Source organism: Pithys albifrons, chromosome 3, assembly GCF_047495875.1.
Source record: "Pithys albifrons albifrons isolate INPA30051 chromosome 3, PitAlb_v1, whole genome shotgun sequence".
Taxonomy (NCBI): domain Eukaryota; kingdom Metazoa; phylum Chordata; class Aves; order Passeriformes; family Thamnophilidae; genus Pithys; species Pithys albifrons.
This window is the reverse complement of record NC_092460.1, coordinates 99,255,107-99,282,600: the sequence shown is the minus strand read 5'-3', so window position 1 is coordinate 99,282,600 and position 27,494 is coordinate 99,255,107. Positions and strand designations below refer to the sequence as shown.

General features: G+C 49.2%; 1 protein-coding gene across 2 annotated transcripts in view; it reads left to right on the top strand.

Annotated features, from left to right (window-relative positions):
• The first annotated feature begins 1,781 nt into the window (after positions 1-1,781).
• PODXL (podocalyxin like) overlaps positions 1,782-27,494 on the top strand; it is a 51,317-nt gene continuing 25,604 nt past the window's right edge. For both annotated transcript variants that reach the window (XM_071552880.1, XM_071552879.1), the window contains exon 1: positions 1,782-1,905. In XM_071552880.1, coding sequence (XP_071408981.1) covers positions 1,854-1,905 — 52 coding nt within the window. In that variant the 5' untranslated portion in view covers positions 1,782-1,853. The remainder of the gene's footprint in view (positions 1,906-27,494) is intronic.

Genomic DNA, 27,494 nt, shown 5'->3' with positions numbered 1-27,494 from the left:
TCCCCTTATGCAGGTGAGAACCCCAAATCCCCCCAAACCTCCATTCCAAACCCCTGAATCATCTCTAACCTCCCAGTTCCAATGAAACCCTCAAATTCCCCCACACAGTTAAAAACACTAAATGCCCCCAAGTCCTCATTCTGGAGAAAACCCCAAACCCAGTTCAAACCCAGTGAAAACCCCACAAGGCTCCACTCAGTTAAGAACCTCAAGGCCCCTCCCAAATTCCTCCCAACCTCCCAATTTTTATGAAACACCCAAATCCTCCCCAGATCTCCCACGGTGACTAAAATCCCAAATCCCCTCATGGAGGTGGAACTCCAAATTCACCCCCAAGCCCCAACTCCAATGAAACTCCCAAATCCCCCCATGTAGTTGAGAACCCCAAATCCCCCTCAAATTATAGAATCATAGAATGGATTGGGTTGGAAAAGACCTTTGAGATCATCAAGTCCAACCCTTGGTCCAACTCTAGTCCCTTTACCAGATCATGGCACTCAGTGCCACGGCCAAGCTCAGTTGAAAAACCTCCAGGGATGGGGAATCCACCCCCTCTCTGGGCAGCCCATTCCAATGCCTGAGCACTCTCTCTGCAAAGAAGTTTTTTCTGATATCCAATCCCAATACAAATGAAACCCCCAAATCCTCTCCAACCTCCCAACTCCAGTGAAACCATCCATACAGTTGAGAACTCCAAATCCCCCCAGACTCCCATGCTAAGGAAACCTCAAATCCCCCCACTTCCCCATTCCAACAAATCCCCCAAATCCTCCCCAACCTCCCAAAACCAACAAAACCAAGTCCCCATCCCAATGAGTTGAGAACTCCAAATTCCCCCAAATCCCCATCCCAATGAAACCCCAATGAAGTTGAGAACCCCAAGTCCCCCCCCACACCCTCATCCTAAGGAAACCCCTAATCCCTCCACAACCCAATCCAAACAAAACCCCCAAATCCTCCCCAGCTTTCCATCTCCAATAAACCTCCAAATCCCCCTGTGCAATTGAGAACCCCAAATCTCCCCCACACCCCCATCCCAATAAAACCCCCAAATCCTCCCCAACCTCCCATCTCCAATAAACCCCCCAAATTCCCCTGTGCAATAGAGAATCCCAAATCCCCCCAATCCCAATCTCAATGAAATCCCCAAATCCTCCCCAACTTCCCATCTCCAATAAAACCCCCAAATCCCCCTGTGCAGTAGAGAACCCCAAATCCCAATCCCAACAAAATCTGAAATCCCACCATGCAGCTGAAACCCCAAATCCCCCCAATACCCCTATCCCAATGAAATCCCTAAATCCTCTCCAGCCTCTGAACTCCAACAAAACCCCCAAATCCCCTTGTGCAGTGGAGAACCCCAAATCCCGATCCCAACAACCCCCCTAAATCCTCCCCAGCCTCCCAACTCCAAGTAAATCCCCAAGTCCCCCCATGCAGTTGAGAACCCCGAATCCTCCACATCCCCATCCTAAAGAAACCTCCAAATCCCCCCCCGTACCCCTATCCTAACGCAACCCCACATCCCCTCCGCAGGTGGATCCTCCCGCTCCTCATCCCCCGGCTCCATCCCCATCCCCATCCCCATCCCCATCCCCATCCCCATCCCTATCCCACCGCGCTCGCTCCCTCCGCACCGGGGGCGGAGGCGGGGGCGGGTCGGGGCCGCTCCGCACCTCCTCCGGCAACGGGAGAAGGGGGAGCCGGGGCCGGGGCCGGGGAAGGGAGGGGAGGGAGGGCAGACAGTGGCTGGGGGTGGGAGGGCAGTGGCCGGGGGAGGGAGGGCATCGCTCGCCCGCCCGCCCCGCCGGGATTGAGCGCCGGGAGCCGCGGCGGGACGGCCGGGAAGCACCATGCGGGCTCCGGGGCTGCTGCCGCTGCTCCCGCTGCTGCTGCTGCTGCTCGGTAAGTGCCTCCTCCCTCCCCGCTTTCTGCCCTCGCCGCGCTTTCTTCCCCACCTTCAAGCATCCCTCGCCGCCTCGCCTCCCTCCGTTTTTCTCGTCACTATTGGCGAGTTTGGCAGAAAGGGCGGAAAAAGAGCCGGGGGGATGCTGAGTGCCCACCCGCCTCCTGAATCCGGCTTATCACCCCGGTTATCTAAAACCCGAGCACATCCAGCCCTCCGCGGCAGCGCAACTTAGGGCTCAGGAGCCGCAATGCTGGTTCGTTCTGCAGCGGGATGAGCCAAACCAGCCGCGCTTCCCTCCCGCATCTCGCTTCCAAAGCCCCTGCCCGGGCATTTGGGATGTTGGGGGAGCGATGTTTTGGGGTCCCACCGAAGAAGGGGGACCTTGGGTTCGGCTTGGTACGGCTGTTCTTGCAGTGGTCCAGCGCTCCAGGTGCTGCACGTATGGAACATGAGCCATCACCCCTCATCGAGGAGATGGCGTGGGAAAGGAGTGGTGCGGGGGGAGACAGCAATTCCCCGGTGGAAGTTGATGCAGGAGTTGGCAGAAGGTTAAACTGGAGATCCTTCGCTGTGGGGCAGCTGTGGGGCCGTGCGGGATGTGTCATGCCGGGGAGGTTTGGGTGTGGAAACAGTGCCTGTGACGGTGCTGGGATTCAGGGTGAGGTGGGTGATGGAGAGGTCGGTTTGGTTCTTTGGTGGGGTGTTTTGTTGGAAAGGTGGCAAAAAAACCCACATGGAAAAGTAGCAGGGGAAAGACACGCACTGGTTCTTTGGGGAGTGAATAAAACCAGGGGAGAAGTGGGATATTTTTTCTACATAATCAGGGAAGACAAGGGAGGTGGAAAATGAAATAAATTAAAATAAAATGAAATAAAATAAAATATAAAATAAAGTAGGAGAAAGTGAAATCTTGCTACAACTCCTGTCTCCCAGAAGAGCCTCTGCTGAGCTGAATGTGCTTTTATTCAAGGTAACAAAAGCTGGAGGAGGCTCCGGAGGTAAAAGCACAAGTGGAGGCAGGGCCCTGGGGATTTAACCGGGGGGTGGATTCCCAGAGGTCTGGCTGAAATCTCTGCCTGCCTGTTTTTTTCCTGTTTCTCTCCTGGAGCTCACAGTGCTGGAGTTTGGTGGGTGAGCAGGTGTGAACCCCCATCTCTCCCTGCTGCCAGTGTGGGCTTTTTCAGAGAGATTTCTCTTCCCATTAAAGCTCAGAAAGCCTGAGTGTCATTAATATTGGCATAAAGTAGGAGCTGTTAATGCAGTTTTTCTTGTGCTGGCCAGAATGCAGTTGAGTTTAGCTGACTTTGCCTTCTCAGAAGGTTTTGTTTTGTTTTTCAGAAAGGGGCAATAAACACACTGGGATCGGGACAAACCAGGATTTTAGTGGGAGGATGGTGGGGGGACCTGTTTCCATAACACTCTCAAGTGATCCTATTACATCTTTCTCAGAAATTAGTTGATTCAATCCTTCAAAACAGTGTTTCCTGCTATTCGTTGCTGCCCTTAAGTTTTGAAATAAGCTCCTTAGAGATGCTTTTATGTTGCTCCCTGGATACTGGCACCAGGTTTTTCTTCCTTAGGGGCCAAAATAGGCATCCCTGTTTGTTGGGTGTTTGGGCTCAGAGTTCTAGCATTGCTTAACTCCAGGGCTTGTATATCTGTAATCATCTGAGTTATTCAAACCTAAAATTAATCCTTTTTTACCCTTCCTTAAATGGGAACAAATTGAGTTCATAAGTGTAACTGTAAGATTTTGGGTATCACGAAATAATATTTGAGGTGGAGCCTGCGTGATCTGCTCTCTTTAAATGGGATGTGAAATGGGTGGGTGAGTGGGAAGTTGGGGTTTTGGAGCGTGTTTTTGGGAGGTGACAACCTCTGTGTGTGGGGCAGAGCAGAACCAGCCCAAGGTTGCTGAAGTTTGTTAAAGCTCCTCTTTTGGGTAGAGCTGCTTCGCTAGAAATACTGACTTCTAGGTGTGTGTCATCCCAACCCCCTGATTCTGCAGAGATTCCCCCTTATTTCCCTGCTTGAATCAGAATAAAATCAACCTCAGACAAGGCACAGTCAGTGTGAACAAGAGGTGCAGCAAACAAGGCAAATATCTTTAAATTCAACCAGCCAGCGAGTGGCTCAGTCACCCCTTACAGCGTCTTCGTGGGATATTTGGTTTTCTTTACTCTTTCCCCATATTGCAACTCAGATTCCCACAGGGGGGTCTGATAACAAAATTGCATCAGGAAGAGAAAAACAATTCTTTTTATTCACGGAGGATTCAAAAGAGCCACAGCTCAAACCTGTCCTGGGGGCAGAAAAAAGGGCAGGAAGGGGTTTTACTGAAGATCAAGCCTTTGCCCGGCTCAAAGCAAACCACAGATTGATGGGGTTTAAATCCTTGTTGCCAAAACACCACTTTCCTTTCCCAAAACTGGGCTGGCTCCCTGGTACTGGGAGTTCCCTGGTACTGGGAGTTCGTGTTTGTTAAAGACAAGCTGTCAAAGATGTGCATTAAAAAAAAAAAAACAACAAACCAAACATTTTATCCACTGAATACTAATCCTGGAGAGGCAGGAGGAGGCAATTTGGGGCCATGTCTCCAGGAGGAGAAAAAAATGGTTCACCTGAGGGTTTTAGAATCAGCACTGAAGCGGAGTCTCTTCTTAGTGCTTTTGCTGCTGGAGGAACTTTGATAATATTTTTGCAACATTTTTACAGGCTGTTTTAGCAGCGCGATGGTTTCGATTCCCCCTTGGCAAAGCAGATACAGTAACAGTGACACCCCCCCCCCCCGGGGTCCCTTTGAGAGGCTTAATCAAAGAATTAATTGTAAATCATTTGAAGATCTCTGGATGAAAGGACCTAGAACCATGCAATATACTGATTTAATTCCAGAGAGTTGCTCTGAAGGCTTAGAACAGGGAGGCTGGTGATCATTCATGGTGGTGATGGGAGACCAGCTGGAAATATCTACTCTCAGCATTTAGAGGGAGGCTGGGCTTGCACTTTCTTATTATTTACCTTATAAATCACATATTTTTGCTTCCCCTCTGCACTCTTCAAAAGGCCTAAGCCTGTCAACATGAGTTCTGGGGTGGTTTGGGGCTCAGGCCATGGCAGTGGAGGAGGTTGGTTGTAGCTAGTGGGGATCCCTCTGGCTGTGCTGTGCCCCTTTGAGAGCAGAGAGGAGCTGTTGGGGTTTAGGTACCATAAATTTTGCCGCCTTCTCCGTGATGCTGTTCTGGGTGACCCCTTTGCTCCGTCCCCAGGGACTCACTGCAGCATCCAGAGCCCCCTCTCTGATGCTCTGCAGGGCTGGGGAGGATGGGGTGAGTGGGGTTTCATCCTTGTTACAGGGTGATGCTCTGAGCAGGTGTGATCCTGCTGTAACATCCAGCTGAGCTGCTCTGTGCTATGGGGTTCAAGATGCCTTCAGCTTCATCTCCAGGTGGTCCAGGCAGTAGCAGGGCCAAGCACGTAGCAAATCCACCTCTGGATGCACAGAAATTCCTCCCTCCCCACTGCTGAGCTGATGGGGAGTGACAGACACAGAAACACGCAGGTGGTGAGCCTGAGTATCCACCTCACCCTCAGTCCTGCTCCCAGCCCAACATGTTGCATGACCAACAATCACCCTCAGCTCTGAGGGGTGAACTCCAGGAGAGGGTTTGAACTCTGCAGGAATCTGGGTGGCCCAGTTTGGTCCATTCCCCATGTGCAGGCACGTGAAATGTCACCAACCCTCTGAAGAGATTCACACGCTCCTGCCAACTTCCTTGTGCAAAACCTGTTTACGTGCTCAGCTTCTTCCATAACTGGCCCATCTCCACCTGAGGATGTTGTTTCTGAATTCTTGCAATGCCTGCCCTTTCCTTCACAGAGAGCAAACCTTGCTTTTGCCTTTTTTTTTTTTCACTCTATGCAATGCACAGTCATGTGGCATTTGTTGTTCTCCAGCTACCTGTGCTCTGTCCACTGCTGCCCCCAGGGCTTTGCTGAATCCTCCACTCTGCAGAGAGTTGGAATTGCCAAACAAATCCAGCAAGTCTTTCCCTTGCAGTTTGTGAGACAGCCAGGCTCAAGCCTGATTCTGCATGAGGGTCTTGCAGGTCCAGCTGCATGGTGGGGTTTGGGGATGTGCCACCATCTCCCTCCAAACCTTCCCTGTCTGCCATTGGGGCTTAACCAAAAAAAAAAAAAATCCCTGTTTTCTTCCTTGCATTGCCTGGTGTGATGGTGTCCACAACCCAGAGTAGTGAGTGTGGGTTTCTTCTGTTGCTTCATTATTTTGGAGGTTTGGGAATAGTTTGTCTGAGCTTCATCAGGTTTTATGGCTTTAATTGTGTATTTGTTGTAGAACTGGGCTGAAACCTCCTGGTGTTTTGCTCTGGAGATCCTTGAGGAATGCACAGATCCACTTAAAACTGGGTAGAGGCAGGAGGGATGTGCTCTGCCCATATCACAGCTCCAGTTTAGAACTGCCTAAGCATTGAGACTGTCCAAAAACATGTTAATTTTTATCCTAAACAGCCCTGTCTAAGGAGGTTGAGCTGGGAAGAAAAATATGATCTTCCTTATTACTATATAAAAATCCTATGTCATATGGTATGAACAGAAGAGCTGAAATGCTGTTTAAGGCCTGATTGTGGTGGTGTTTCTGTCTCTATTTTACATGTGTTTGCTTAAACTCTGTGCTGTTTGGTGGAGAGTGGTCAGGGATGGGGAGATTCTCTCAGCTGAGGCTGCTGCAGTACAAATAGCATTGAGAACTGTCCAGAACATGTGCAGATGTGGTGCTTAAGGACATGGTTTTGTGGTGGAGCTGACAGTGTCAGGTTAATGGTTGGACTCAATGATTTTAGACCTCTTTTCCAGCCTTCATGATTGCATGAAGTCCTTTTGAGCAGGAGGCTGCAATGCAGCAACAGCTTTCCATGGCCAGAAGCAACCTCGTGATGCTGCAAGGGCAGAAAGCTCAGGCCACAATTAGAGGGCTTTTGTCATGACATGCAGTAAATTTGGAGCTGGGATACAGGAGGAGCTGGTGACTGCACTGCTGGTTGCTACTCCTTTTCCATGTGACCATCTGAGGCCACCTGATGCAGTGGCATTTTTCTTCAAGGTGGACTTTCAAGTGATGAGTATCTGTGTCCTCACCTCCTTCCGCAGCCAAGGGAGAGGGATGGATTCATCACAGAATCACAGAATGGTCTGGGTGAGAAGAGCCATTAAATACCATCCAGTTCCACTCCCTGCCATGGGCAGGGACACCTTCCACTATCCCAAGTTGCTCCAAGCCCCGTCCAACCTGGCCTTGGACACTTCCAGGGATAGGGCATCCACTGCTTCTCTAGGCAGCCTGTGCCAGTGTCTCAACACCCTCTGAGGAAGGCTGAGGTTACTTCAAGCCTGTTTCAAGGTACCTGCTGGCTTTGGATTGCAAATAGTGCCATAAATGGTGAGTGTCTGGGCGAGTCTTGGAAAATATCAGTAGTGACATTACTGCCTTCTGGGAGTGCAGAGCTCAGTGTGGGTTCTTTGGGATGACCTTTTTGAGGGTTGCATTCACATGTTCACTTGAATTGAGCCCTGGTGTCTCACAGAGTCAGCCTTTGGTACCAAGTACTGCTCCCCATGGAAGTGGTCATGGCACCAAGCCTGTCAGAGTTCAAGAAGTGTTTGGACAATTCTCTTGGGCACATGGTGGGATTCTTGGGGCTGTCCAGTGCAGGGCCAGGAGCTGGATTAGATGATCCTTTTGGATCTCCTCCAAATCAGACTATTCAGTGATTCTGTAAAATCCATTTGGAACCAGAAAATGTTGGGATGCCCCGTCAACCCTAAAGAGAAACAAACCCTCTCTCCTTCAAGACTCGGAGTGAAGTTGCTCCAAACTCCAAAGGCATCAACATCCTCCATCGCTCATTGGCTTGTTGGGTCCCAGGTCTTGCTGATGAAGGTTTTCCCATCTCTAAATGTGTCTGTTTTGCAAATCTTTGCATCTCTGCAGCTCCTGCTGCTCTGCGTGTCGCAGGCACCTTTTCTGTCCCGTAAATAACTTGTGTCTCGCAGCTCGTTGGCCGCGGGCCAGGCGCGCTCAGCAGACACCGGTGACACTTCGGTGACAAAGTATTGCAAGGAGACAGGGAGAATGCAAACAACTTGTTAAAATTAACTCAGTGTGATGCCTCAGTGCCCAGCTAAGAGCAGAAGGGGGGAAGAAAGGGGAGTGAGCCTTTATTTTGGGCTGAAACACCTGCTTTTAGCTGTGCATCCACAACAAAGCAGCTGAGGGAAGGCAGCTTGCCAGGCTGAGGTTTGGCTTTCAGAATGGCTTGGATTGTGCATAATGTCCAAGGTTCAGTGTCTTGGTGTAGTGCTGGGGTTGGGTGGCAGCAGAAAGGGAATGGGTTCTGGTGTGGGCAAGCGGGGATGAGCTGACCTGGGGGTGAAGGGAAAACTGGGAGTCCCAGGATTGCCAACTCTTCTGTAGTTGCGGACAAATTGCATTTTCCTCCTGCTAAGGGTAATGCCATGTAGGTTCTGATACTTATCCAAGGTGTTTAGGGTTGTCCTTTAATTCAGCTGCATCTTCTGAAGGCAATTTCAATGTGTCTTGGGATGATTTGTCCTCTAGAAATGTTTGTTTCCATATATGCTCCTCAACAGGATCTGATGTCGCACCAAAAATATCCCAGATCTGCTCCTGGAAACACTTACCATAGAATCATAGAATACAGTGAGCTGTAGGGGACCCATCAGGGTCATTGAGTCCAGCTCCTGACCCTGCACAGACACTCCAAGGACCACATCATGTCCCTGATGTTGTAGAAAACTCTCTGTATGTGCTTAAAAACATCATCAAAAAAAGGTGCGTTTCAGGATCTGGAAGAACTGGGTGGTGGGTCAGGAGTACACCCCAAAGGCTGCAAAATGAAAAGGCCAGTAAGAATATGAACCTTGGGTTTAAAACTCAAATCTGTGTTTGATGACAGGTACAGATGACAGAAATAGGCAGGTGGGATCTGTGTTTAAACCTCCACCAAAACGGAAAAGGGAATTTTTTTTATTTCTGAGTTGGTCCCATTTTAGAGGTTGCTTTGAGGTCCAGCTCATATTCTTAATATCCTTAATAAAAATTGGATTAATCCAGAGCCTTTTCCTCTGTCCTACAAACTCTGTGTGCAGGCAGCTTTGGTCTGAGGCCACATGGCTCATGAGAGTGGTGAGAGGGAGAAGGAAGGTCATTTTGCAGTGGAAGAATAAGGCCTTAGTTATTAATGGCAAAGGCTGAAATTTTCTCTTGCAGCCTTAATTGATTGTAGCAAGTTTAGCTGGAGGAGGAGGTAGAAATTGGCTTAGAGTTATTGAGCTGTAGTACTTAAATATATATTAAATCCATTGTGGAGAAATGAGGAGACAACCTTGTCAGACATTTATTCCAAGTGGCTTCTGTTAGATGCCTGCAAAGAGAAAAATGCCAGATTTCTAACTTTGACAAAGGGCTCTTGAGACAGATTTGGAGAAAATCTTTGAAAAAGTCCTCCTTTGAAACCTAATAGCAAAGACCACTTTTTTTCCCTCCCTTCTCCCTGGAGTCTAAAGGCAGGAGGGTGAGATAAGACATTCCACCATGTAGGCAAATGGGGGAAAAAAAAAGGAAAACTTAAATGATACTCCTGCAGGCTGAGGGAAGTGGAAAGCTCTCAGGGTGACTATTACATGCTGCTTATCAAGATAGTGTGAGCTTTGACTGTGAGAAAGAGCAGAGCAGAGTTAAAGAGATGCTCTGTGCCAGCATGGATCTGGTTAGCAGTGGTTGGACTGGGATAGCATCAAGTAATCAATATATATTTATACTAAATAAGCAATAAAATTGTCCTGGTTGGCCATTTCTAATTTATTAAGCAACAGAAGAAATGTTTAAAGCGCAGGTAAGGGGAGCAAGTTTTCTACCAGGCACTGGGTCAGATAATAAGGAGCACCCTCAAACCAGGCTGTGATTGCCCTGCTCAAAACCTTCTCATTAATGCATTTTTTCAGCCATCACTCTCAGCTGGTGACCTGATTTGGTTTTGGAGCCTCAATGAATAAAAAATAACAAATAAATAAATAGAAGTTTGCTCCCATGGGTTTCTCTTGGCAAATTGCACAAAGTAGCAACGTGCACTAAGAGCACAAAACAGCCCCCTTGTGCTTTGTGTTCCTTTTTTTGTAATTTGTTTCCTTCTGATGTGGGTTTCATTTTCAATGTGGGCTCAGGCCCCTGAGCTGGTGGGACATAAAGCCATGAAGTGCTTGTCCTCTCCACTCCCTCCTCCTGAGGGCACAGGAATCACAGAATCATAGAATGGATTGGGTTGGAAAAGACCTCCGAGATCATCAAGTCCAACCCTTGGTCCAACTCCAGTCCCTTTACCAGATCATGGCACTCAGTGCCACGGCCAAGCTCAGCTGAAAAACCTCCAGGGATGGGGAATCCACCCCCTCTCTGGGCAGCCCATTCCAATGCCTGAGCACTCTCTCTGCAAAGAATTTCTTTCTCATCTTCAACTTTAATTTCCCCTGGCAGAGCTTGAGCCCATCGTGCCCCCTTGTCCTATTGCTGAGTGCCTGGGAGAAGAGACCAAGCCCCACCTGGCCAGAACTTCCCTTCAGGCAGTTCCAGACAGTGCTGAGGTCACCTCTGAGCCTCCTCTTCTCCAGGCTAAACACCCCCAGCTCCCTCAGCCTCTCCCCACAGCACTTGTGCTCCAGTCCCTTCTCCAGCCTCGTTGCTCTTCTCTGGCCCCGCTCCAGCCCCTCAAGCTCTTTCCTCAACTGAGGGGCCCAGAACTGAACACAACACTCAAGGTGTGGCCTCCCCAAGGCAGAGTCCAGGGGAAGGGTCACTGCCCTGGGCCTGCTGGCCACGCTAGTTTGGATCCAGGCCAGGATTCCATTGGCCTTCTTGGCCACCTGGGCACACTGGTGGCTCCTGTTGAGCTTCCTGTCCCTCAGTCCCCCCAGGTCCCTCTGCCTGGCTGCTCTCCAGCCACTCTGTGCCCAGCCTGGAGCGCTGCAGGGGTTGGGGTGGCCAAAGGGCAGGACCCGGCACTTGGCCTTGTTGAACTTCATCCCATTGGAATCAGCCCATCCCTCCAGTCTATCCAGGTCCCTCTGCAGAGCCCTCCTGCCTTCCAGCAAGTCGACACTCCCTCCCAAAAATCACAGCAAATGCCATAAGCCCCCCAAAATCCCATGTGGCAACGAAAAGCTGGGATGTGAGTGTTGCAAATGGGATGAACCAGCAACTCTGAGGCTCCCAGAAAAACCTCATCCAACTGAGAGACAACCAAGGCAAATCACAATCAAAATGGGACACGGCATCACATGGGCTGTGAAGCTGGAAAGCAAAAATCCCCCCCTTGAGCCCGTTTTGCAGGAGTTAATCTCAGCCCACCATCACTTGGAATAACTCCCATGCCAAGAAGGCCATGAGAGGTGCCAACCTCTCAGACATAAGGAATAAATTTTCCCAAACAATCATGTGGGATATTGAGGAAAAAGAAAATTTAGGGATTAATACAACGGCCTATTACAGAAAATTATTGTGTTTCCTTAAAATATTCCCAGATGGCTAAAAAAAGCCCTCAAGGCTCTCAGTCTGTGTGATTTTTTAGGCTTCTCAGATAGTTTCTGCCCATGAATGGCACCAATAAATCCCCATTAACTGCATTCAACAGGAGAAAGATCTTTTTTTTCCTCATTAAAGCCTCACAAAGGGTTCAAAACCTCATTTTATGGCAGGGCACTTTGATTTAAATGGATGTGGCTTAAATTATGAATTTTAATCACGACTTAAAATACGGCAGGAGAAAGCTGGAATTTGAATGATTTGATTTTAATCATGTTTTTCATTTACAATTCATAGCTATAGCCCTTGAGCAGGGCTGATTCTCCTCATTGTAAAACTTGGAGATTTACAGCCCTTTCTTGCCTTTCAACTGTTTTCCAGCCAGGTTGACACACTCTGCACGTATTTGTTTAAGTAATTTTATAGCCTGATGCCTCTTTATCTTGATTTCTAATTTATGCATCTCCAAAGTCTTCCTTGGTAATGATGAATAAAACTAATTTTGGGTTTATTGGTGGAAATCACTCGTTGCTTGTAGAGGAAATTGCAGTTAAACTGATAGATGCAAAACAGCATTTAAAATTCCTTTAAGTTACATCAAACAACCCAGGGCCTGGTTCCCTAATGCATCAACTTTTCAACATACTTGGGAGTTCAGTGCTGAGCAATTCACTCAGCAAATCTTGGGTGTCAATCTGTGATGGGATTTAGTGACTGAAATGAATAGTTTGGTGTCCCTTGAGGGTTTTGAATAAACAGGAGTTGTTCTCTTAAAATCCACTTTTACTGTTTAAAACGGGAGAGGAAACAATTTTATTTTTCAGAGCCAGTTTCCAGTTGTTTTCCAGCTTGGAATTAACTGTGGATGGAGCAGCTGGATGTGTCTGTCCTTGAGCTGCAGAGGGAACTTGAATGGGTAGCTGAGGTTTATTTGGGTGAGTTTTGACTATCTAACTGGAGGCAGAAGAACCTCATGCTGAATGTCTGGATCCCCTGGATATCTGCCCATAATGTGGGCAGAAGGCAATTAAAGGAAGGAGAAGCAAGAATTAACAAGGCTTGCTTTAACTGACTGCCCAGTTTTTGTCTCACATCCCAATCCAGTCCTGTTTGGTGTGAGAAAATCCGAGTTCCCCAAGTGTCCTGGTTGGGTTTAGTCTCACTGCAATAGATTCAATATTCCTTTTTATTTTTTAAACTTTGGCCTTTTACAAATTAGGAAGAGATTTTGCCTTGATGGATTGTGGCCAATCACAGTGTGCACACCCATTCCCAGTAGGACAAGCCCAGTTTGGGACAATCCTTGTATCCAGGAGAGCAATGTAGCCAAGCAGGTCCTGGTGGACCTCCATCCATCCCCAGTGTGTGGCTCTCATGGCATTTGGGTGAGGATGGCAATGATAACCTGAATTCCCCCTCTTCTTTCCAAAGTAAAACACTATTCATAGACAATTCCACAAAGCCTGGTAGAGCCTGGATCTCCTCATCCAGCCTGTTTTGATGCATCTCCTGCTGATTCAACATGAGAGCATTTTCTCCAGCACGCTTGATAAATAAAACTTTGCCATTTAAGGCAACAATCACAGGGAAATAAATAAAATAAAATGATCTTGAGGAGATTGTGATTCCCACTCCTCCCATCACTGCTCTGCATGTCAGCACTGCCAGTGACATGGACCTTCTGTTCCTGCTACAACAGGGTCAGTCTAGGCTGATAAAGTTCTCTGATAAGCTGCAATTAACCCCAGCTTAAGGCAGAGGGGAGGATGCACTAACAGACCCTCAGCACGACCCTGCAGCCCTCACTCTGCATTTCATTAACCCAAATCCCTCTCAGGATGTTGGGAGCAGCAATACCCCATGATGGCCTTGCTCCTGAGAGGCTCTTCCATGGCGAGTGGTTCTCAAAACCTGGCCTATAATTTATCATTTTACCCCAAATCTTATTTTCTGTGAAGTTTTCCAACCAGGAGAAGGTCAGTGGTGGATGGGGTGGTGTCAAGCAATTCCCAGTGAGGGAAAGGATGACCAAAACAACCACCACTGTGGGCTGCACAACGAGGCACAAAGCTTGTCACCCACCACTGTCTGCATTCCCCATTTCAGGTTTCTCCAACTCATGGCTTCAGTTTCTGGGGGTGATTTACAGGAGCTGAGTTGGCGGGAAAAAAGCTTTTATTATGGCAAAATAAATGGCACAAGAAGAAGTAAGGTGGACTGGTGGGAGGAGAAATAGGGGACCTCATGGTCAACATGTACATTGTGTGGTCCTTTATGAATGCCCTTTACAGAGGATTAGGGAGTGAGACACAGAAATCCAAACCAATGGGCTGAAAAGTGAAAGAGATTGTTTTACTACTTTAAAAAAATCCAACTTTTTTTTGAATCTGGCCATGGGTAGCTGAGAGAGTAAAATTTTTACCCATGACAGGGTAAAAGTTGGGGGGTTTTCAAGGAGTTTTGTTGGCACAGGAAACTCCAAGGAAACAGGGCTCTCTTTCCCCTGGTCACATCAGAAGTGGAGATTCCTGCATCTCATCAGCATCTCTGCCCCAGCAGGAGCTCCTGCAGAACCCTCTGCTTGCTCTCCTTGGCCAGTGTAGAATCTTCCAGCATTTCAGGACATGGTGTGGACAACTGGATAGGCCTCAGGATGGCTGGAGAGCCCCAGCAAGATGATTATTGGTGAGAAAATTGGGAGGGGATCCTGTGGAGAGTGGGTGTATTTTGGAGTGGTGCCTGCTGAGATCCCACAGAGCACGACTCTCTCTGTGCTCTCATGCAGAAAAATCCCACTTAACAGACCCCATAAAAAACTGGGAAAAAAAATAATAAAAAAAAAATCTGGAAACCACCAAAAGAAGCTGCTTGTGCCTCGCGGGTTTGCCGAGAAGCACTTGGGGGCCGGCCATCCCGAAGGAATGCCGGCTATTCCGGGGCTGTGTTTGTGTTTGAGCCGGAGGATGAGGGTGGCAGCTCCACTCTTTGTCCTCCGTGGGAGCGTTTTGGTGTCTGGCAGGAGCGCCGCGATCTGATTAGGAGGGCGCTCGCTGGGCGGGCGGTGACAGCGGCGATGCCGGCAGGGATGGAGGGAGGGATGGATGGATGGAAAGCTGCTTTCCCTGGGAGCAGGGGCTGCCCCGAGCCTGCAAACAACAGCCCAGCTGGCCTTTTAGGGAGGCTTTCCTTTTAATCCAGCTCAGAAGCAGGTTTGGGGGACGGGTTTATCTCTGGCTTGGCTCGGAAAATTGGTACCCTGGAGACGTTGGAGGGAGAGGGTTGATAAAGTGGATGGGTGAGTAGGACAAACAGGAGGAAACTTCTGTAGGAGAATTGGGATTGAGTTTTATTTTTTTTTTCTCATTCTGAAGGCTGAGGCTCATCACACTGAGGGGGCTCAGGGAAGGGAAGGGTGAGAAAAGTGCAGCCCATGAGCTGTCTCTGCAAGGATTTTGGCTCTGAGCAGAGCCACTCACCCCATTGAGGGGCAAGAGGGAAAAAGGGTGATAAGATTGTTCCTCTCCCCTAATCTGACAAGACCAGGTGCTCACAGGCTGTGTCTGAAGTAATAAGTACTCCTGATGCAGGGATTTGTTTCATAGAGGCAGAGAAAGACCCTCAGATCTCTCAGCTCCTGTTTTAAGCAACACAGATGTGTGTGAGGTGCCTGTGGGCAGATTTCCCATATTTCTCCTTGCAAAAGGCAGGGAATGGTTTGTTACAGGAACTTGATGGACCTCTCAGGACTTCCCAAAGCCAACAAGCTGTAAATTGTCCCAGTCTCTTCAAGCTATAGCTGTTGCCATGGAACTACCCAGAGTGGGGAAAGGAGGAGCTCTCTCCTTGATAATACAGATTAGGAATAATGTTGGTTTATAGGTGTAAAGATCAATTTTTGGAGCTGGTTGGATTTGGATTGAGCCATCTTCCCAGGGGTGAGGGTCCAACACACAAATGTCCTCATCTCCATCACACTTGTGTGCTGCCCTCCACACGTTGGGATGTTTGCAAGATGAGAATTTGCTCCACGTCTTGCTTTTTTCCAACAGTGTTTTGCTCCCATTTGGGAGATCTGATCCAAATCCTACAGCAACACAGGACTTGTCCATCTGCTCCATCACCCACTGTCCCACAATCCAGTGCCTGACTTCCAGCACATGTGCCCTTTTTATTTCACCACTGTGCTGTGCAAAAGTTTGCTGGACAAAGGACTTGCTGCTCTTGTTTTGCATCATTTCAGCCTCTCATCAGCAACACTGTGGCCCACAAAGAGAGGTCTGGGTGCTGAAAGGAACTGGTGATGGACAAGCAGAGCAATCCAAGGCCTGGTTGGATGGGGCTTGGAGCAACCTGATCTAGTGGAAAGTGTCCCTGACCGTGGCAGGAGGGTTGGACTGGATGATCTTCAGGGTTGCTTTCAACCCAAACCATGGTGTGATTCTGTGCCAGCAAACAGTGGCCAGGAACTTGCCTGCACCAGAGAGCAGTGTCTGCAGTAGGTAGGCTTATGAGTTATTAATTATTTAAAGCAATCAATTACTGAGAATTTAAAGCAATCAACAATCAGTTATGGAGAACTATCAGTAAGCATTGCTAGAAGTCGTTGTTTGCTTTTGATGGCTCAGCTCTTTCTTGCCTCCATGGTCTGCAGGCTCAGGGCTTGGTTTCTTAGTGAAACCAAGGAAATAATTTGCCCAGAAAATAATTTCCAGAGATGTCAGGATGAGATGAGGCTCAGGGCAACAGGAGGCTCTTTTTGCACAGCTGATTTTGCTTCTCCAAATGTGCATTTGAAACCTGTGTGTGGATTTTTCAGTTGTCTCTTCTGCCTTTCCACAATCAGGGGAGCTGTTTTCTTGTCTCTCATAGGGTAGTTTTTGCAGCAAATCCAGCTTTGATTTGCCAAGGGATCACTTGCAGACATGGCAGGGGTAGCACATCCCCAAAGAGGGGGTGCATTTGGTTTCCCTCCTCTGCTCTGCTGATGCCCTTCTGTGGGTCCCATCACAGAGCTGACCTGCAGTCCATGCCCTCTCTTCCCATCCCCAGCCCCACCATGAATCCAGCTCAGTTTTCTAAAGGAAATGTCCAAGCTGACACGTCAGAGTTTCACTGCTGAGCCAAAAGCAGGATCTGTCTGTGCTGTCTGAGCAGAGGAATTTGAATATTATCCTCCAGGCCAGCCCCACATCCTCCTCCTGCACCCAGAGCTGCTGGTCACCTCCATGCATCCTCTCCAAGGTGGAAACTCAGCCTGGTGTTTACAGACCTGCTGGCTGCTCTCAGGAGAAAGAGGAGGATGATTAACAGCAGGGAGGGGATGCAGCTCCTTCTTCCTTCCTGTTTCCTTTGCTCCCTTCCCTTGCCCTGCCATGGCCTGCCCTGTGGCACAACCCCCAGGCAATGCCCTGGAGAGAAGGGCTTTGGTGGCAGGGAGATATTTTGGTGTCAGGGAGATGTCAAGGATGTTTGGGGAGGTGGGTATAGCCACTGTTGCCTGGTACATTTATATTATATATTATATTTTTTGCTGGAGTTTCTCAGCACGCAGCCACGCCATCAAAACCCACCGAGAGCAAAGCATTGGATCCCCATCCCAGTGACATCCCACAACTTCCCATGCTCTTCTGCTCAGCTGTAACCATGCAGGAATCTCACTCCTTGCTGGGCTGCTGGGTGGACAACATTGTTCCCCTATTGAGTCATAACAATGAGGTCATTGGGCTGGAAAGACAATGTCATTCAGCAGCCAAGAACCCAGCTGGCTGATCCCGGTTGTGTCTCATCTCCTATGACAAAGCCACATTTAATTGACTAATTAAAGCCTTTGCAGGCTCCATCTTGGAAGGGGTGAGCAAAATAGGCATTGTTCTTTGTCAGCATCAAGTCAGGCCAGTTGGCCGATTAATAAGCGAGACCTTTCTTCCTTCTCCACTTTGCTGCTTGCTGTGTAGGCCTGAATTCCTGGTCCTGGCAATGGGAAAACCTCCTCAGGGACATCCCACCATGTGTTTCAGAGCAAGCTGTCTGAATGAGGACTCAAGGACCTCAAGAGAGCCCAGACAAAACCCACTCTGCTCTAAGTTGACCCAGCTCAAACCACCATCCCATCTTTTGCTGGACACTGGATCTTTTGGGTTCCCAGCTCCCTCCAGGAGTTTGATATTGTACCTAAACCTATAGCACTGGGGTGCTCCCATACTCTGTACACCCTACAAGGACAATGTGGTCCTCTGGCTGTGGGCCAGGGGCATTTTTCTTCCCATTTGTGGGTCATCTTTCCCTTTATGCACCTTTCGGGTGGTGCGGGGTAGACAGAAAGCAGGGACATGTCCCAGCACTGGCACTGTCCACACTCAGTTTCTGCTTCCCTCAACTGAGTGCACCTGCAGTGCCAGGACCTTCACCACTCTCTGAATGAAGATGCTTTGAGCCCTGAGACCAGTGGGCACTCCTGCTGTCAACATTTCTTGCTCCTATTGCCATTCTGAGCAAGATCATCCAGAAAATAGTGAAGAAATGCGCCCCAAGTGACCTCTCAGGATAAACACTATTTCGTGCTGCTACGTTGCCATTCCCATTAAACCCTCAATTTTTTTTTCCTGCCCTCAATGTGATTGTCTTACATCAGATTTATCTCCCTTTTGCTGCCAGGCCCAGCTGAGCAGGAATGCTGGGTGTATGTTTGTCCCAGCCCTGAAGCACAGCAGCCGCTTCTTTTGAAGAACATACAAAGCAAGGAAGAGGAGCAATTGTTTGGGAGGAAGTTGAACCAGAATGTAATAGACTCCCATGGGATTTACTATTAGTAATTATTTGTATTGCTCTGGCACCTCACCAAGGTTGGGGCCCTGGAGAGAAAGGTGCTGGATCAGCCTGTAAGTGAAGACCCCTCTATCCAAAAACTGTCCACTCTTGCATTTAGAGATGGGGAAACTGAGGCAGGGAGAGGTTAAGAAGTGGAAGGAAGTTTGTTTTGGAGAGTTGTGGCTGAGCAAGGGCATGAGCCAGCACATCCAGGAGCATCCTTCCTCTCTGAGGGTAAATCCTAGAACACAGAATCATAGAATTGTTTGGACTGGAAGGGACCTTAAATATCTTCTTGTTCCACTCCCTGGCCATGACCAAGGACACCTTCCCCTAGACCAGGTTGCTCAAACCCCATCCAAGCTGGTCTTGAGCACTTCCTGTGTTGCTCTCAGTAAAAGGCCACTGAGTAATAAATATGCCGTGCTGGAGGACCTTCCATTGGGACATCACTGGAAAAGGTCATTGCTTTTTGCCTTTAATCAGTGATTCCTGTGATCATGTGTATTATTTCAAGGAGTGGAACAGCAGGGGCTGTTGAAGGACACAAGTTCTTCAAATAGAAACTGAGTCCCAGTGCTCCTGAAAAACAAAATAAAACAAAACAACAACAACAATAACAAGAACCTGAGATGGATATTCTTTTTTTTTCTGTAAGTACAACTGTTTCAGGGGAGTTAAGTAATGAGGCAATTACAAATTTGCCAACAATGGAAGTTGATCAGATTACGCAGCCTGTAAAGCCAGACCGTCACTGGAGCTGTTTGGTGGGAAAGAAACTCAGTGCCAGACAGTCTTTAAATAGGTTTGAATAGGAGGGAGGGTTAGCTGTGTCCTTCCCTTCCTAGGCTCTCCCCACCTAAAGAATAGCACTGAGCCTCCTGCCAAGTCCTCGTGTCCAGTCAGTGCCCGAAGGCTCAACTTGCAGCCCCAGCTACATAAATATATGTAGGTCTATATGTACACACAGGTCTATATATAGAGAGAGCTCCCAGTTATCCAGGAAGACCCCACCCTGTGGGAGGTGAGGGTGTGGAACCGAAATGAAAAAAAAGGTGGGGCCCAAAATAGCACTGACACACAAAGGATCCCAAGGAAATGTGGAGTTCTCCTCACGGCATTAACAGGAAATCTCTGGGATGCTGGTTCAGTAACCTTGGCCAGCCAAGGTCATGGGGGGCTGCTCGTGGTGGAGGGATGGATCCTGACATCCATCTTCTGCAAAACATGAAGGGAGGGATGTGTGGGGGCAGCTCTTATGTTGGTGAAGGTCTGCAGGTGTCCCAGATGTGCCTGCAGAGGAACCTGTCCCCAGCACAGCAAATCCTCACCAAGGAGTGAGTATTGAAGTAGGAATCACCCAGAAGTTTACTTAGAGAGGCTGGGATGCTTGAGGAGGTCACCAGTGCCTGTTGGATGTGGTTCCTCTGTCACTTAGCATCAATTGTGTCATTCAGTCCATCACATCACATCACCTTTGAGCCTGGATGGACCAAAGATCACAGAATCATAGAATATCTCAAGCTGGAAGAGACCCATAAGGATCATCCAGTCCAAAACATTTCAGCTTGTCATCTTTGGGTTCATCCTGGCTTGATGGTGGGTGATGTGTGAGCTGATCTGGGAGAAGCAACGTGACTCACGACCCCAAAAAGGTCAAAAATAAAGTTTCTGGCTGGAGGGCATGGATTTGGGCTGACCTGTGACTCACCAAAGGTGCTGGGCACACAAAGGAGGGTGAGGCTTTGGGTCTTATCGTGTGCTCACCATCTCTTTTCCGCTGGCCCTTTCTGCCCTCGAGGTGGGCAAGCAGCCTCTGAGTCCTGCCCAAGCATGGCCCTGGGGGCTGGAAACCTCCCCACTGAAAACCTGGGTGGCAGGAGCAGGCTGAGGCTGTGGAGTGAGGCTGATTCCTGCTGTAAATCTTCAGGAGAGGTGGAGAGGAAAGGGAGGTGCAAGAAGCAGGAGACAGTGTGTTGCAACACCACAGCAGGGCTGTGCCAGCACAAACTGACCTTCCAGTCACCCGTCTCCATTCTTTTTGTGCCTCCTTGAGCTGAAGCTGCCTGTGACCAGGCTGAGGTCTCTTTATTCCTTTGGTTTTCAAGTATCTACTCTTGATTTCTGACCTTTGGGGCAGCAGGTTGGACCTGCTCCAGGCTGAGCCTGCAACAAGTGTGAGCCTCCAGCTGAGGAAGACATCCTCAGTTTTGATGGCACAAGTTTGGGCTTTAGATCCCTGCTGCTAATGCCAGCCTTAATGGCCCTCTGTGGTCTGGCTTTGCTGGGCCATGATATCCCAGAGAAACCAATAGTCCCTATTTGGGTTTGGGGTTGAATCTTTTTCTTTAGGAAGAGCCCCCACCACAAGACAGGGCATATTCATAGAATCATAGAATAAATTGGGTTGGAAAAGACCTCCAAGATCATCAAGTCCAATCCTTGGTCCAACTCCAGTCCCTTTACCAGGTCATGGCACTCAGTGCTACGGCCAATCTCAGGTTAAAAACCTCCAGGGATGGGGAATCCACCCCCTCTCTGGGCAGCCCATTCCAATCCCTGAGCACTCTCTCTGCAAAGAATTTCTTTCTGATCTCCAACTTCAATTTCCCCTGTCAGAGCTTGAGCCCATCGTGCCCCCTTGCCCTATTGCTGAGTGCCTGGGAGAAGAGACCAACGCCCACCTGGCCAGAACTTCCCTTCTGGTAGTTCTAGACAGTGCTGAGGTCACCTCTGAGCCTCCTCTTCTCCAGGCTGAACACCCCCAGCTCCCTCAGCCTCTCCCCACAGCTCCCCTTCTCCAGCCTCGTTGCTCTTCTCTGGCCCCACTCCAGCCCCTCAAGCTCTTTCCTCAGCTGAGGGGCCCAGAACTGAACACAACACTCAAGATGTGGCCTCCCCAAGGCGGAGTCCAGGGGAAGGGTCACTGCCCTGGGCCTGCTGGCCACGCTAGTTTTGATCCAGGCCAGGATCCCATTGGCCTTCTTGGCCACCTGGGCACACTGGTGGCTCCTGTTGAGCTTCCTGTCCCTCAGTCCCCCCAGGTCCCTGCCTGGCTGCTCTCCAGCCACTCTGTCCTCTCCCTCATTGCAAATGTAGTGTGATACTCATGAAAAGGGGGGGCTTTTGGCTGCAGAACCTCCCCACAGGAGCTCTGGGCCTCATCTCCCATGGAGAAGGTGTAGACACATCACCAATGCACAGCACCAGCTTGAGTAACATCAGATGTGACAACTTTCCCCCAGGGCCCACCAGCTGGAGAGGGTTCAGCTGGCAGCATGAGCAGCTCAGGGCCAGCTCCATCCCAACGTGGCTCAGCATGAACCCAAATATGACCCCAGCCAGCTGGAGAGGAGAGCACATCTTTGGTTAAAACTTGGTTATAATAATGCCAAGGCCATGGGTTCAATCCCCTGTGTGGGCCATTGACTTTAGAGTTGGAATAGATGATCCTTGTTGGTCCCTTCCAACTCAGAATAGTCTGGGATTCTGTGATCTCCCTGCGCCATTCAGCAAGCCTGTACTGGTGAGCCCACCTTGCCCCTCTGTCCTCTGGTCCATCCTGTCCTAGAAGACGGTGGAGGGACCCCAGTGCTTGCTGCCCTGTGCTCCCAGCTGTGGTGTGGTCTGTCCACTGTCTTCTTAATGTCCTGCCTTTCTCCATGCCAAAAACTGAGCAACATTGAGTTCCAGGGAGACTTGGTTGTAGCCTTTCTGTACTTGTAAGAAAGATGGGGACAAACTCGTGAGCAGAATCTGTTGCCATAGGGTTAGAGGTGATGGTTTTAAAGTGAACAAGGGTCAATGAAGGTGAGATCTAAGGGAGATATTTGTTATGATAAGGGTGGTGAGATGCTGGCACAGTTTGCTCAGAGAGTTCATGGATGCCCCTTCCCTGGAAACATTCAAGGCCAGGTTGGACTGGACAGGGCTCTGAGCAACCTGATCTGGTTGAAGATTTCCCTGCTCATTGCAGGGGGTTGGACGAGATGGCTTTTAAACAATCCCTTCCAGCCCAAACTAATCTATGATTCTATGATGTGACATCAAATCTGGCATCAATCAGAGCTTTCCACATGTCCAGGAATCAGAAAAGGCCAACCTCAACCAGGGAGGTAAGTGTGCTCCATCCCTGGTGTTTGGTCAGTGCCACATTTGGGAGTTTGGTTTTGGGAGGCCATCACCACATTTCTCCTGGATTAACTTTCTCAAACTTCATCAGCTCCCTCTTGTCAGCTTTCAGAGCTGAGAAGACTTTAATTTGATTTAACCTACTTCATTTTGGCTAAATTAAATAAAGACTGATTTAAAGCTGAACGAGAGTGGCCACCTGGTGGGTTGTGTGCACTTGGACTAATCCACTCTGAAATCATAGCTCCTTTTAATTTTAGATTAATTTTTCTGAGTACCTCGGTGTAGACAAGCCATCAGGCTGAATAAAGATCAGTTCCTGTCTTGGGGGCTCATGTCCTCACTCCTCCTCAAGTTGTCTGGAGTGAAGTCCTCCAGGAAAAGCCAGCCAGAGATGATTCATCTTTCTGGGGTGGAAAGCATGGGGAGGAACTTTTGCTCTGTCTTAATGAATAAATCTGTTGCCAAACATCCTCATTGGTGAGCAGCAGCTCGGTGGCAGGGCTGGAGAAAAGAGGTCATGTCCCCAGGAAGGGCTGCTGCAGTGTGACAGTTCAGCCCTCAAGACCAAAGCAGATGCTTTGGCCAAGCAGCTCCCAGTGTTGGCTTCTCCAAAGGTCTCCTCCTCACCACCTTGCCAACAGCTTCACAGCTGGAGTCAATTCATGGCTCCAGCCTTCAGCCCTGGAGGGAGATGGTGAAGCTCCTTCAGCCCTGGAAGGAGATGGTGAAGCTCTTTCATCCCTGGAGGGAGATGGGGAAGCTCCTTCAGCCCTGAAGGGAGATGGGGAAGCTCCTTCAACCCTGGAGGGAAATGGGGAAGCTCCTTCATCCCTGGAGGGAGATGGTGAAGCTCCTTCAACCCTGGAGGGAAATGGGGAAGCTCCCTCATCCCTGGAGGGAGATGGTGAAGCTCCTTCATCCCTGGAGGGAGATGGGGAAGCTCTTTCATCCCTGGAGGGAGATGGGGAAGCTCCTTCAGCCCTGGAGGGAGATGGGGAAGCTCCTTCATCCCTGGAGGGAGATGGGGAAGCTCCTTCATCCCTGGAGGGAGATGGTGAAGCTCCTTCAGCCCTGGAGGGAGATGGGGAAGCTCTTTCGTCCCTGGAGGGAGATGGTGAAGCTCCTTCAACCCTGGAGGGAGATGGGGAAGGTCCTTCAGCCCTGGAGGGAGATGGGGAAGCTCCTTCAGCCCTGGAGGGAGATGGTGAAGCTCCTTCAACCCTCTGAACCACGAGGGTGGTCTCCTTGTGGAGTCAAGGTGGAATTGTCCATCTGGTAGCTTTAATCTGTCCTTTTTATGGACCTGAGATTCCCCTCTAAATTCAGACAAACCTAAACTTCTGATCTACTTACTTTTTGTTTTAAAAAAGGCTTTTTTAGCACTCATGTTCACTTGACAAAAGCCTGATAGAGCATCTTAAAGACTTGCAACACTGAAATTATGCAAGAACTCCCCAAAATATTCAGTGTATAACAAAGCTGTGTGGTCCTACAGAACTCCTGTGGTTTTCAGGGTTGTGTTGACTCACAGCCACTGTTTTGGGACAGAATTATCTGGGCTTTACCTTGCTGCAAAGAGACTTTTCTGGCCCTTTACTCAGTGTAAAGCTTGAGTGTCTTCCAAAGTCCTGGGTGATTTCTGCAGACAAAGAGTGGTCTTGGGGCTTAATGTACCAGACATGGTGTCCTTCAGCCCATGGGTGATTGATGCTCAGTCACTGCCACAAATTCTGCTTCAAAGCAGCAAGGCCATCACAGGATAACTCCACTCTAGTGGTATAAAGGCTTTAGGAGAAGGACAGGAGTGTGACCACGCTCTGTGCTTTGGAGGCTCTGGCCAGGCTGGGACATGAGACTTTTTTTTGGCTCGTGCTCCTCCTGTTTCCGCTCCAGCAGCTCCACCACCATTTCCTCCACGATGAAGTGTTTCAGTTCAGGCTGCAGAGTCCTCAGTTCATTTTGCAGCCTGGGAAGGGTACAGGGCTGGGGCCAGGTCCCTTAAAAATCCCATCAACTCCTGGTGGACAGAGGATGTTTCCAAGGCTCAGTGATCAAAAATATCTGGGGATGGCGTGGATCGAGGTGTGCTCGTGTGTTTGTGTTTGTTTGTTTTTCTCCCTGACAACCTCTTGTGAAAGATTTCAGAGCTTTCATTTTCCACAGGGGTCTTCCTGTCTCCTTTTGATTATTTTTTCATCTTTCCCTTCACTTCTTAGATAACTACAGATTTTCCATGAGAGGAATTGTGGAGACACAATCCTAAATAGGATGTCCTATGTTTATCCCTAAGAGAGGCTGGCCTGGTGCTTCCTCCCACTGCTGGCATTCCTCAGCTCTGGCTGGGGCTGGCCATGGGATGGAGAACTGCCTGGGATTAGACTTGAAGATCCTTGTGAGTTCCTTGCTGTGATTTGGGTGAAAGATTCTGATCACAAATTTCTGGCAATAACATTCTATGAGGGGAAATTCAGGAGAGGTCCAAGCGTGGCATGGAAGGCAATAGAACAAAGGGTTTGAGAGGATGGGAGTGAGGAACAGTGAGATACTCCTGCTCCCACAAATCCACTGTCTGGCCATTAATTAATTCAGCAAATGAACCCATTTCTGCCTCCCCAAATGTGTTTAGAAGGACCAAGGGAGCGAGGAGGAGATGTCAGGGCTGCAGGGGAAGAGGAATGTGGGGAGATGTGCCTTGGGATGATTATTTTTAATATTTGTCATCCTTCCAAATGAAACAGCAGATGAGCTGAGCTGGCTCAAATACTTGCAGCAAGAGCTGATGGGGAATTTGTTAATGAAGCAGTTTCTTGTCAGAAAATGCCAGTTCATCAGAACCTGGATTTTGGAGACATGTTCCAGTCCTGGCAGACAAAGTGTATCAGGCTGTGGATGGGTTTCTTGGTTCAAACCAAAGAGGTTTAAAAGCTGCTGGGTGAATGAAGTCAAGTCAGGCAGATCTAACAGGAGGGCTTGGTTCATGTCCTGTTTTCTGGGCTTCAGAGTTACTTCAACTTGGTAAAAATTAGGACAACTTAAATTTTTCCCAGTTCTTGGAAGCAAAGTGGCTTTTGACTACTGTAGGAACTGACTGACTGCAAAATCCTGCAGAGTGCTGAGTCCTCAGGATGATGCTAAAATTCTGCAGGGACACGCTCCAAATCTCCAGCCATGGGGCATCTCCAGGCTGGCAGTGGAGTAGGAAGCCCTGGGTGCTCCTCTCCATCAGGAGATGAAGCAAAACTGCCTGGGGCTTGAAGCACATCCATTTTCCCTCCCTCCATGTCCAGCCTGGGAAAGGCTGCCAGAACAGAGGTTGTGGCTGCAGGTTCCTTTCATTTGACAGCAGAGAAGAGAGCACTTGTCAGCATTATTGCCTGGAGCTCACTGCCACTTGCCTGCAAGATCTAAACAGCTGCAATCTGGAGAATCTTTTCAATTGTCTTTTCCCAGAGGGGTAAAAGAGGTTCCCACTGGCTTTAAATCAGAGTCCAGGCATACTTGTTTCACAGAACCACAGAACAGTTTGAGTTGGAATGGACCTACAGGTCATCCCATGGGCAGGGACACCTTCCACTACCTCAGGTTGTTCCAAGTCTTGTCCAGCCTTGAATACTTCTCAGAGTGAAGCAGCCACAGCATCTCTGGCAACCTGTGCCAGGATCTCACCATCCTCACAGCCAAGAATTTTTTCCCAATACCCCATCTAACCCTGCCCTCTATCAGTTTAAATCCATTTCCCCTTGTCCTGTCCCTCCAGGCCCTTGTCCAAAGTCCCTCTCTAGCTCTCCTGGAGCCCCTTTAGGCACTGGAAGGGGATCTAAGGTTTCCCTGGAGCCTTCTCTTCACCAGGTGAACACACCCAGCTCTCTCAGCCTGTCTCCAGAGCAGAGGAGCTCCAGCCCTTGGAGCATCTCCATGGCCTCCTCTGGACTTGCTCCAGGAGCTCCACATCCTTCTGCTGTTGGACTGCAGAGCTGGAGGCAGCTCTGCTGGTGGGTCTCACCAGAGCAGAGCAAAGGGGCGGAATCCCCTCTCTCGACCTGCTGCCCATGTTGCTTTCAGTGCAGCCCCTTCCCAAGTGTTACTGTTGCACTAATTAGGTCCAGTCATTAGGTCTCATCTTTAATATTTTGCAGAGCAGTTCCATCTAAGCTGTTCCACAGCAGTTTTTATTCTGGCAGGGTTTTGGAGAGGACAGACATCCCTGCACTGGGTAATTGGATCAGACTCCAAAGCTCTGGCAGCTGCTGTTGGACCTTTCCCCATTTCCCATTCCCTGACCCAGGAAGCCAAGTTGGTCTCTGGCCTGGGTGAAACCATTTCATAATGCTGATGGTGAGCCTGGCAGCAAAGGGGTTGGGTGAGGCCAGTTTGGAAGTGTATCTTATGAGGTGGAGAGGGCCATTTTTCAAGGGTGAAGGGCTCTGTGTGCACTGACAGCATCCTTGTACCACATCCCTCACCGAAATCTCAGCTCAGGATCTGTTTGTATCCCATCTATCCCAGAGCTGATGGAAGGGAGAGAGCCTCTGCCCAGGCAAAATTAAAAGCCTTGTGAGGTATTTTCTCTGGTAGTCCTGCTTAATTCCAGGATAAATAACACTGTTCTGTGATATTCTGCCAATCTGATCGCTCTCACAGTTCCAAAAGGAGGTGACAAATTTCCTGTCCTCTGCAGCCACTGCTCCCTGTTCCACCTCAGACACGGCAGCACTGCAGTGGGTGGATAAAACACTCCTTTTGCTCTGGAGCTTCTTGGGGTGCAAAGACAAGTCCAGGAGCCTCCTTGCTGGCTTTGTCATACACTTTTCCTCAGAAAAGGCCACCCTTGGAGCCTCAGCCCCCGCTTTCCCTTTGATGAACTCAACCCATTGCCCCTGTTCAATCAGGAAAGGCTGCAAAAAGGGGAGGAAAATAGGAACTTCCTCGGGCCTGGCTCACATCCCTTCCCCTTCCCTGGGTTGCTCAGGCTCCGTAGGTTTCTCATCCCGCCTTGGGAGGAGCAGGAGCCGGCTGGTGTAAGGCTCCGAG